This window comes from Panthera uncia, assembly GCF_023721935.1.
Source record: "Panthera uncia isolate 11264 chromosome C1 unlocalized genomic scaffold, Puncia_PCG_1.0 HiC_scaffold_4, whole genome shotgun sequence".
NCBI lineage: Eukaryota > Metazoa > Chordata > Mammalia > Carnivora > Felidae > Panthera > Panthera uncia.
The window spans coordinates 84,076,391-84,088,925 of NW_026057585.1; the positions used below are offsets into that span (position 1 = coordinate 84,076,391).

The 12,535-nt window shown below is 35.4% G+C and overlaps 1 protein-coding gene across 2 annotated transcripts in view; it reads left to right on the forward strand.

The window, feature by feature from the left end:
- The window catches only part of EYA3 (EYA transcriptional coactivator and phosphatase 3), a 93,951-nt gene that overhangs the window by 17,238 nt on the left and 64,178 nt on the right, over positions 1 to 12,535 (forward strand). For both annotated transcript variants that reach the window (XM_049618785.1, XM_049618786.1), the window contains exon 2: positions 9,507 to 9,608. In XM_049618785.1, the coding sequence (XP_049474742.1) occupies positions 9,576 to 9,608 (33 nt within the window). In that variant the 5' untranslated portion in view covers positions 9,507 to 9,575. The remainder of the gene's footprint in view (positions 1 to 9,506; positions 9,609 to 12,535) is intronic.

Sequence of the window (12,535 nt, forward strand, 5' to 3'; positions counted from 1 at the left end):
CTCAGATATCAATTTTCTATATACTTTCTGTCTTCTAGAAATTTGTTGAATCTTTTGCCTCTTGAAATCACTGTTTTTCTTTTCTTTTTTAAAATTTTATTCAGGTTTTATTTATTTAAGTAATCTCTACACCCCATGTGAGGCTCAAACTCATGACCCTGACATTAAGAGCCGCATGCTCTTCTCACTGAGCCAGACGCCCCACTGTTTTTATTTTGTTGTTGTGTCTTTTATCTCTTTCATTCCTTTGCTATTATTTTTATGAAGTGGATCTCTGGAGAGAGGACATAAATGGGTGTGCTTCTTCAGCTGTCTTGAATCAGAATGTTCTGATTACTGATTTTGATCAATAGGAAGTTCACTGAGAGTAAACTGATTTGGATGAAGTTTGGGAGGTTTTTTTTTTTCTTCTAAATTTTTTAATGTTTATTTATTTTTTGAGAGGGAGGGAGACAGAACATGAGCAAAGGAGGGGCACAGAGAGAGAGGGAGACACAGAATCCGAAGCAGGCTCCAGGCTCTGAGCTGTCAGCACAGAGCTTGATGCGGAGCTCGAACCCACAAACCACGAGATCATGACCTGAGCCAAAGTTGGGTGTTTAACCCACTGAGCCACCCAGGCGCCCCGAAGTTTGGGAGGCTTTATGGTAGAATTCATTCTAAAGAGAATGAAAAGACTACACGCATGCATTATGGTGTAAAACCTTATGCAAATAAACTTGACAATCTGGGTGAAATGGATATTTTTAGAAAATGTTGCCAAATTTGACCCCAGAAGAAAGAAATTCAGTAGACCAATAACAATAAAGGGAATCCGTAAAGTTATCAAAGGACTGCTCCATAAAAACTTTTAGACCTAGGTGTTTTCATAGGTATGTTATTTCAAATAGCCAAGGAATAGATAGCTGAACCAGAGCATGGATAAGAGAGAGTTTATAGCTCTTTTAAGGAAGCCAATGAAATGTTGATTCTAAAACTTCGTGGACAACACAAAATAGGAAACCATGGAAGAATCTTCCAATTATTAATGTAAAAATCTTACATTCAGTACTAGAAAATAGAATTCAACAGTATGTTAAAATAATATTCTACAACCCAAGAGTTTAGTTTCTGAAATAAATGCACATATGGTTCAATATTAGATCTGTTAACATGTTGTTTTAATAGATGAAAGAAAAACCATATGGTCATCATCATTTTGGATGCCAAAAAAGCATTGACCAAATTAATATCTTTTCCTGATAAATGTTCTTCATTTAATTAAAATTGATGAATTCTTATTTGACACGATTAAAGAGAACTTATTTCATTTTTCTTTTCCTTTCCTTTTTTTTTCTTTTTTTTTTTTTTTAAGTAACCTCTGTGCCCAATGTGGGGCTTGAACTCATGACCCCAAGATCAAGCGTCGTATGCTCTATAAACTAAGCCAGGCAGGCACCCCAAATTTATTTCAGACCAAAACCAATATCACACTTAATAGTGGTATGGTAGAAGTATTCTCATTAATGTGAGGAACAAGAAATGGATGCCCAACATTTAGTATTGTTACTTAATATTATAGTGGAGGTGTAAACCAATATCATTAGGTAGTAAGAAGAAATAAAGAGGTTAATATTGGGAAAGAGGAAGGAAACTATTTTTATGCAGCAAGGGAAAATATATAGCTGAAACTCAACATTATCAACTCTCTTACTGTTCTCATTATTAGAAAGAATGAGATTCTGGTAAAGTGGCAGTTTACAAAAGTACTAATACAACATCTTTCCTGTATATATGCAGAGTAATATTTTAGTGGCACCTGGGTGGCTCAGTCGGTTAAGCCTCCGACTTCGGTTCAGGTCATGATCTCATGGTTTTGTGAGTTTGAGCCCCATGTTGGGCTCTGTGCTGACAGCTCACAGCCTGGAGCCTGCTTCAGATTCTGTCTGCCTCCCACTCTGCCCCCCCCACCCCTGCTCACGCTCTGTCTCTCTTGCTCTTTCTCAAAAATAAACAAACATTGAAAACAATTAAAAAGAATAAAGAATGTTCATTAGTGCAATTGGAGCATAGGTAAACCATTCTCCACAAGTTGGTTTTTTCTGATTTTTCACTTCTCTGAACAAACAAACTTACTCTATTTTTTGAAATAGTGGAATAGAGTTGACTTTTTACCCCTCTACTTAATTTTGGGGGAAAAATTAGGAAATGAATCAGGCCATGGGCAATTTTATGACCTGACTCTAACCAGAGGATAGTCTGAAGATAATATGATTTTACAGCTGTGCCTGAATATTTTTTAAAATCTTTTTTAATGGTTATTTACTTTTGAGAGAGAGAGTCAGAGTGTGAGCTGTGGAGGGGCAGAGAGAGAGGGAGACACAAAATCTGAAGCAGGCTCCAGGCTCCAAGCCATCAGCACAGAGCCCAATGCAGAGCTTGAACTCACGAACTGTGCGATCGTGACCTGAGCCCAAGTCAGATGCTCAACTGACTGAGCCACCCAGGCACCCCTGAATATTTCTTATTTTCGTATAGTTCAGAGAACACTTGGTTTTGTTGCTTATATATATATTTTTGGTATTTCATCGGTACAAAGTAGTATCTTAAAAATATTACAGTTTATTCAGTTAGCGGTGAGAATCTTTTCTCCCAAGTGCTGATTTGATCTTGGTGGTTACTTAAACTGTCTGTATCCTTTGATGGATACAGAGGCATCCATCCTTGATGGATGTTAGTCATGGTTTGCCACATAACAAATGATCATATTGTTGAATTGTTGGGTTTATTTTATAGACTTTAAGGTTTATCATAATTATATTTGTTATATCCTTTTAATTTTAGATTCGTTTTTTCTCATTGCATGAAAGTGCATTTTAATAACTGGCTCTGTTGATTTGTTGCTTATGCTTTCTTCTGTTGCACAAAATTTTTATCTCTTTTCTACAGATAAGTATGCTAATCTACTTTCTCCAAAATTTCTTGAATGCTTAGTTCTTCATATATTTAGAATTAGTCATGTTTTTCTCCACATTGATACCGTTTTTCTGGCAGTATTTTTTTAAGATTTTATTTTTTTAAAGTAGGGGTGCCTGGGTGGCTCAGTCGGTTGAGGTCCGACTTCGGCTCAGGTCACAGTCTCACAGCTCGTGATTTTGAGCCCCACGTCGGACTCTGTGCTGACAGCTCGGAGCCTGCAGCCTGCTTCAGATTCTGTGCCTCCCTCTCTGTCTGCCCCAACCCACTCACATTCTGTCTCTGTCTCTCTCAAAAATAAATAAACATCAAAAAAAAATTGTTTTAAGTAATCTATACCCACTGTAAGGCTCAAATTCACAACCCCAAGATCAAGAGTCACATGTGGCTCCAACCGAGCCAGCCAGGTGCCCTGGCAATAGTTTTTAAATATTGATTTTTCTCTACTTATAAGCACTTTTTAGATTTGATCATTGCTTTGGGATTTCTTGTCTCATGGGTCTTTTTGTTTATTAAAAAAATTTTTTTATGTTTATTTATTTTTGAGAGAGAGAGAGAGTGTGGGGTAGGGGCAGAGAGAGAGGGAGACACAATCTGAAGCAGGCTCCAGGCTCTGAGTTGTCAGCACAGGGCCCGACGTGGGGCTCAAACTCCCAGACTGCGAGATCATGACCTGAGCCCAAGTCAGATGCTTAACTGACTAAGCCACCCAGGCGCCCCTCGTGGGTTGGGTCTTTTAGTATTTTTTTATTGTGGTAAGTACACATAGCAGAATTAACTATTTTACCCACTTTTATTTAAAAAAATTTTTTAATGTTAATTTTGAGAGTGAGAGAGCACGAGCAGGGAAGAGAGAGGACAGAGAGAAGGAGACATAGAATCCCAGGCAGGCTCCAGGCTCTGAGCTGTTAGCACAGAGCCCGACACAGGGCTCAGACTTGGGGACAATGAGATTATGACCTGAGTCAAAGTCAGAAACTTAACCGACTGAGTCACCCAGGCTCCTCTACCCACTTTTAAATACAGCATTCAGTGTCATTAAGTACATTCATGATGTTGTGCAACTATTACCACCATCCTCTGGTGGTAATATCTTTATTTGATGTATTTCTACCTTAACCTGAAACATTATTGCTGTTATTCTCAGGCAAATTGTTTAAATCTCTCAGTCCTAGTTGCCCTGTCCGTGGATAGGATAGTTGTCCTGTCTGAGGATAGTTGTGGAGATGAAACTAGGTAAGACAATAAACTTAAAAATAATTGGGGTATTACATATGCTTAGTAAATGATTGCTCTCTCGTCCTTCCCACTATAATTGGTTTTAAAGACTGGTTGGTGTAGGGTACATCTTTCTTAATTCCCTCAATTATTCTCGTCTCCTCCAAGATACTCATTGTTATTTTGCCTAATTTCAGTAAGATATTTGTAAGTATTAATAAACATTTGTTCACTTTATGTTTGAAACTAATGTGTATGTTTTGTGGATTAGGAATCCCAAATTACTACTTGCCCTCTGCCGCTTACTACTAAGCAATGTTTCACAAGAGACCACAGAAATGTATTCTTATGTTTTGAAACCATTTCTCCTGACACCTTTTCTGATTTTGCCTTGTAAGGCCTCCTAGTTGATAAATTAGAGTTTATTTGGAAGAGGTGTCTTTAGATTTTATGTTTGGTACTTTGGGTGTTAGGACCCTAGTTTCTTAATTCATTTATGATCTCCTTTAAATAGATAAGTTATTATTGAATAACAATACTTGAAGCAGTTATCTTAAAGCCATTAAAAGACAGTATTTTGCTTACTGTTTTCATTCTTCAAGGCATACACATAATTATATTTGAGGATACCATGATAGACATTTGCTAATTATGTACTCTTTTTTTTGCTAATTATGTACTTTTAAATCCTAAAGTAATCCACATGTTAATAATCTTAAGTAATGATGTACCACTTTTTTGACACTTCTTTAGATTACTATTGTTTATAACTATTGCTGAGATATAGATTTTTTTTTTTTTTTTTTTTTAGTTTTCTTAATGTTTATTTTTTTGAGAGAGAGAGAGACAGAATCCGAAGCAGGGTCCAGGCTCCAAGCAGTCAGCGCAAAGCCCGACGAGGGGCTTGAACTCCCAGACTGCAAGATCACAACCTGAGCTGACACTTAACTGACTAAGCCACCCAGGCGCCCCTTGCTGAGATATATTTAATTTGGGGAATGATGCTGTTAATTTTCCCCAGGAAAACTTCTGTAGCCTTTTGTTTGGTGTGTTCTAAAAATTTATCTATAAGGCTTTGGAAGAAATAGTAAGTAGACTTCTAAAATACAGTGTAGTCAGTGATTAAATTTATGAGCTACCTGTTTTCTCTTTAGAACTGTATCAAAGATACTCAATCTGTGCACACGTAGCCACATGCAAGTTCCCCTTCTAGGACTTATAATCAGAATGTTGTGCTCTATTTAGACACATAATTAAGAGTAACATATACTTTATTTTCATTGAAAGCAATTTGACCTTTATTCTGTGCTGTGTGTGTGTGTGTTTCCCTTCCTATACTTAAGAGCTATAATAACATTGCAGTAATGTAAGTTCTTACCTGTAGCCATTTACAGTTACAGGGTGAATAGAATGTTTAACTTGGTGCAAAACAGAAATTATGACATAGGAATCTTAATTAGAATTTTGAAATAAAATATTTACTAATAATTTCCCTTCTAATTTCTAAAGATTAAAAATAAAAATTATGGCTGCCGGGGGGCCTTGGTGCTCAGCCAGTTAAGCACCTGACTTCAGCTTAGGTCATGATCTTGCACTTGGTGGGTTCGAGCCCCGCATTGGCTCTCCACTGACAGCTCAAAGCCTGGAGCTTGCTTCAGATTCTGTGTCTCCCTCTCTTCAATGCTCCTTCCCTGCTCATGCTCTGACTCTCTCGCAAAAATAAACATACATTAAAAAACAATTTTTTTTAAATTATGGCTGCCATTTTACAAAAGTATCCTGCTTTATTTATAAACATGTGAAATCACAGTATTTAAAATTGACCTTTCAAATCTAAACAGAATTCCCTATTTTTTCATTGTCAGCGTTTACAGATAGGGAAAGTCTTAGGAAATAATACTATTTCTGTTCTCAAATGTAGATTTTCCCAGATTTCTGTCCATGATGATATATAGATACTGACAAACTCTCACCCAAAAAGGTGATTAAAAAGCTGTTTTTAGAAGTCAATAGTAAGAATTGAAACTAGAAAATTATGAGAAGACATTACTGTCCAAATGCTCGAAGGTACTTAAAAGATTAACTCGGAGCATGTTTTGTAATTTCACTGGCCGTTTGACTAAGTTGTAAGTAATTGTATTCATTTAAATTGCAATAAGAATCCACTTTCCATTTCTATGTCAAGTCCTATTTTTGGATATTTTAAAAGATGAATTTCAGTAAGTGTAGAATAATATCAGGTTACATTAAAAACCCACAATTCGATTAAATGCTAGAACTCATACATGGAAATGAGAATATTAAGATTAGTAATTCTGTACTTTTTTTGATATTAAGTATCAGAGCACTGTATCTGTGTTATACAGCACTTCCGTCTGTTGCTAGTAAACGTGACTTGATTGTAAGCATGTGCCAATTACAGAAAATGGTGTGAGGTCTTAATATTAAGGTTTTAGCACATTGAGAAGTGCTAGGAATGTGGCAAATACTTGCATTCTTGTATTTAGTATATCCTTATATTTTTCAGGTTATTCAAGTTATAAATTATTGGATAGAAGACTACTGTATTGATAGAAAGTAGTGTCTTAGATGCATGTTGTGAGGAAAATACATAATTTATAGCAATTATTAATATAATTAATATATTGTATACACAAATGTACCAGAATGAATGTTTGCAACTTTATACATGTTACACGTTGCCAGTAGAATCCCAGAAGATTCTGTAACAAATCATGTGCTTTCCTTGTAGATCGTTTTTTTTTTTGTTTGTTCTAAAATGATCAAAATTATTGGTGATCATTGATCAATTACTTGATTTAAAAAAATGTTTTCTAACTATAAAAATTATGCCCCTTTTATTTCCCTAAATTGAAAAGCTGAGAAACTAAAAGGGATTTTTAAGATGGAAATAACAAAGGGTGCTTATTTTCAAAGAAAAATAGAGGAGGTAGAAGGTCTTCCAGTTTTTCCCTTAAAGTTTTTTTGCAACTCACCATAGATTTTATCCTAAGAAAAATAAAAAAATTTGTTCCTTTTCATAATAAGATCACCATAATATTGCCATATTTCTAAAAAACAAAATTCAAGATTGAACATTTAGTTTTGTCTGGCTTGAGAATTTATTTCCCCACAATTAAGAGTAGTATTTCTTACTTTCTAAAACCCATGATCCCTTTTAATCAATAAAAAATGTCTGTTCTCCTTTGATGTTCATATTTTTTAAATCAATTAGTTCTTATGTTTAAAATTAAAGCACGTATGAGTATCCTTTTCTTAAAATAATTTTTCTTACCTTCTGTCTTGCCCAGAAGTAGATTTTATAACCCTTCCCCCATGAGAAGGAATATCCCTTCCCTCTCCTGTGCTGAGAATCTACAAATTAGAGATTACAGTTATTACAGTATGGCCTTCAATTAAGTAAAACACTTTTGTTTTACTTAAGTAAACACTTTTTGTTTAGGTGAGAGCTGGTCACACAAAAATTCAACAAATGAGGTATTAAAGGCATTACATTTGCCTCATGATTTGGCCAGATTTTGCTCCTGTTTTGGGATGAAATTATGTATGTATATTATGTACATTTAGATGTTATTAAAATCCTATAAAATAAAGACATTTCAATTTAAAACTAAGATGGGTAGGAGCTGGCAAAACATAAAAATGTTTCATCTTTCACAATTGTAATCAGTTTCACGTCACGTTGATTATACTCTTCCGAGGAGAGCAAAACAAGTTCAGGCAAGATAGCCCCTGTGGGCTTTAGTTATTGTGCTCCGTAATTCTGCAGCACTAGTTATCTACGTCATGTAGTTTGAGAACTTAGCTTTTGAGGCTCTGTGTACGACTCCACGTGAGTATTGATGATCACATGCTTCTGACCTTTAAACTTTTTTTCTTACGACATTCTAGGTCCGGGAAGGGATTAAAGCTGTGGTAGAGTGGGACAATTTTGCATCTAAAAAGACACATGTTTTCTCTCTTTTTCCCATTCTGGAGCGTGGCTCTAAAAAGCATGCTGTATTGCATCGAGATGGAGCAGTAGAAGTGGAGGGGTGGTGTTATTGGCACTACTGAAGTTTTTCATTTCTTTTTTCATGTTTTTTATCTGTTTCCATTACTTTGCCAATACGATTCTATACTTGCTTTAGCTTTATAGGTTAAGTTAGGGACAGTGGTTGGTAGAAGTGAAAACAGGAGTGACCTTAATTAAAACCAGAAGCAGTCACATCTGTTTTGGAGAAGTGTCCGTTTCATTTGGGTTAAAGGGAAATGGAGTTTTTGTTTTTCCAATGTGTTTAGTTTTCTAATATCTACCTATTTCTTGCCAGCAGGCCACAGTAAAATGTCCTTACCATTAATTGGGGTCTTCGAGTCCTTTATTTTTCTTTCTTAGTTTGGAAATCAGGTCAGGAAGAGCAGGGTCTGAGAAGGTAAAGAGTTTGCTTTGGGGCACCTGGGTGACTCAGTTGGTTAAGTGTCCAACTTTGGCTCAGAACATGATCTCACAGTTCATGAGTTTGAGCCCCGTATCGGGCTCTGTGCTGATAGCTCAGAGCCTGGGGCCTGCTTAGAATTCTGTGTCTCCCTCTCTCTCTGCCCTTCCCCTGCTCAAACTCTCTCTCTCAAAAATAAATAAACATTGAAAAAATTAAAAACAAGATTGACACAGTAGGATATTTAGTGGAGCTTGTTATTTCAGAATAAAATTTGGTCTTGGGTTTACATGATTATTTTTCCTTAATTCTATAATTCAAGGTTTTGCTTTACTTATTTATTTGCATTATTAAAATAAATCCAGAAGAACTTTCCTTTAAATTAATAACATACATATATAGATAGTTGGTTGTGAAAGTATTTAATTGATATTCCATTTTGTCCTATTTAAAGTGATTTGGTGTGTCTGTGTTAACAATTATGTAAATGTTCCAGATTCAAGCAGGTTAGATGTTATCATAACATACTGACTTGCTAGGCTAGTTTTTATCATTTTTTAATGTAACAATAATCCTCAAAAATAATGTTTTAGTTATCTGCACACAGCTGTCATTATAAAATGTTTAATGCATTGGGCACTATAGTAACCACGTTTTAAGTAAACCAGAAGGGCTTCCACGTGTTGGCTTTTGCGATGTAGTATAAAGGTCATTGGGTATACCTGTCTTGACTTGGTACAGCATGTCAGTTTGGAAAGGCCACGTGCAGGTTTGAGATTTTGAGATTGGGACTCACGTAGAAAGCTTGAGGTAACAAAAATTAAAAAAACTATTATCTGATGGCCTCAATGATAAAAGAGGACATAAAGCTTTGGATCCCCCCTCTTTTTTAAACAGACTGTGAAGACTGCTTGACAGACACTTGCAATCCAGTCACATAAGTGTAAGAAAGAAATATTGGTCCTCATGGAAGAAGAGCAAGATTTACCAGAACAACCAGTAAGTATTTCCTTTAACAATTTAAAGTTCTTTATAGAAAAGCTAATCTTAAGAGATTTTAAAGATCACTCAGTTATACTGCAGATTCCAAATTAGAAATAAAAATAAGGAAGAGACTTCTTAATACTTTCCTTCTAAGAAAATAATTTCATGTCCTTTAATTCACATTTTGTTAATACCTGGGAGTCTGCTTAGAAAATTCAGTATTACAAACTGAGTAGTGCATGGGCGCCTGGATGGCTCAGTCGGTTAAGCGTCTGACTGTGGCTCAGGTTATGATCTTGCGGTACATGAGTTCGAGCCCTGCGTTTGGCTCTGTGCTGACAGCTCAGAACCTGGAGCCTGCTTCAGATTCTGTGTCCCCCTCTCTCTCCACCCCACCCCTACTTGTGCTCTGTCTCTCTCTGTCTTTCAAAAAAGAATAAACATTAAAAAATAAAAATAAAAAAAGTACTGTATTTGCAAATGCCATTAAAAAGAACCAACAATTGCTATCCTTACAGTTTTTAGAAAATAAAAGAGGATGTCTATTTACCAGTAAAACAGTATATATTATCATTTGTGCCAGAAAACGTACTTTTTATCTTTACCTAAATTTTTCTGATTAAGTTTTTAAAAAGTAGTAGTAGTTGAAGAAAGTATAATTTGATAACTAATTGTTAAAAATAGGTAAGTATTTTTAAATACTAAAATACTTACTTTAAAAAGCAGATAAAAAATAGATAAGACCCTAGAGTCCAGGTTAGATTCTTAATTTCTTTTAAATATTTAACATAAATAAATAAAATAATTTTAAATGTCCTCAAGTGATACAGATTTATTGCCTTGTTGTGGCCTTTTGTTTGTATATTTTGGTCTTTCTGTGTTTTGACCCTTAGCATTTAAAAAAGCAAAATAAATAAATAAATAAATAAATAAATAAATAAAAAATAAGGAAAGGCAATAGTAATCATTTTCGTAGATACTTTTGTATTAAAGGATGTTTTTCTTTTGTGTTGAGATTTTTCTGAAGTTAGATAAATACTGAGTCAGTTTACTATCCTGAATGAGCCTCTTGCATTTTATATTAAGGAAGAATGCAGAATGATACATGTTTACCTTTATGAAAATCCAGCTTAGAAAAATTTGAATTTTGAAAGCAGGTAATAGGGTATGTTTTTCATGTTCCAGATGTATTCTTTATATCACAGAAAGATGGACATGTGCTCCCAAGAAGTCCTTTAATACATTTTTAATATTTTCTTTATGTTGAGAAGTACATACTGATGATTACTTTGCCATTTTTCTTTTAGCCCTCTCACTTAAGGCAAGTATAAAACCAGAAAGATATAGCAATTGGTAAAATGACCTTGAAACATTTGAAATGTCATCCCTTATCCCTGTTGGGACATCGATAATCAAGGAAATGGTAGAATTAAAAATCATCCTCAGCAGTGTTCCTAGGATATGTACCGTGAGAACAAATAGCTGGGTTAGAGACATTAAATGTACCAAAGAAAATGATGGCATTGAGTTTTTAATGTAGTAAGAAGTCTGGTCAAGAGGTCTAGTTTCAAAAGACTTATGTGTTGACATACTGTTGAAATGGGTATTGTTGTTAGTAACTCCTTATGTATTTAAAGTAGAATTGTGAGGCTGACCTGCTGGTGAGTTGTCTTTTCTACTCTACTTTATTTCCTTGCTCTTCTATTCAGTTTCTATAACATGATGTCCAAAACCTGATTGTTACTTAAGAAGGTGAGAAATGAAACCATTTTAAAAACATTTTCTGCTGACTATAAATGGTGATTGTCACAGAGCATCATTTTTTTATTGATTTGTTCCTGGGCCTTAATTTTTATTTTTTTTATTTTTATTTTTTTATTTATTTTTATTTTTATTTTTATCTTATCTTAATTAGAGGTGTATATATATATAGAGAGAGAGAGAGAAAACAAGTGGGAGAGGGATAGAGAGAGGGAGAGAGAGAAAATCCCAAGCAGGCTCTGCAGTGTCATCGCAGAGCCCGACACAGGGCTTGAACACACAAACCATGAGATCATGGCCTGAGCCAAAGTCGGAGGCTTAACTGACTAAGCCACCCAGGCGCCCCTTGGGTCTTAATTTTTAAAGGTAACTGAGTGATAACACAGGGAAGTCCATGCCATTGAAGGAAAAGCTTAATGTCCTTAAAAGTGAAAGGCATGGCATGTCACACAGGGCCACAGGGGGAGGCACCAATGTCAGTTAGGAGGCAAAAAGGAGCTAGGGGAAAGCATAGGCCATTAGCCATTATTGGAGTTTCCAGAGGCAAGGCAAGGCAGGGTGAACGGTTTAGGTTTGTGTAGTCTGAGTAATTCCAAGGGCTTTTGGGGTATCAAGGATGTTACTGGGTGCTGGTGTCTGGCTCTGGGGTGACTCAGAGCAGGGGAAGTATTGGCTTGGTGTGTAAGTTGGATAAAGGAGATGGAGGGCTCTGGATCACAGGGAAGATGTACACAGCTTGGTCCTTAGTTTGGCCCTGTGACTAATGGCTGCCAAATGGACAAATACAGAATCTGAGAAAACACAGAATATTTAAGAACTGTTCAAAATAATTAGAATGGAAAGAGTAAATGTTATACTTTGAAGAGAAAAACAAGTCTTCACAGGCTGTAGTAGAGGTCTAAAATTTGAGTAGAAAGAATGATTCCATTCCAAGTTAATGATGATAAATAAAACCAAGAGTTTTAACCCTACTGTTACTTGTATATATAGATGTTACTAGTGACATTATTACAAGAATTATTTTAATCTCATTATCTCTTCTTGTCTCTTTCCTGCTGAATTATCCCTTTCTTGTTTCTTTACTAATTACTTGCCCTGTCTTAAGCTTTATTCAGGTCATTGTTGACAGTGCAACATAAATTTTAGCTTTGGGTTTTCTGTCAATTGATTATTGCCAATCA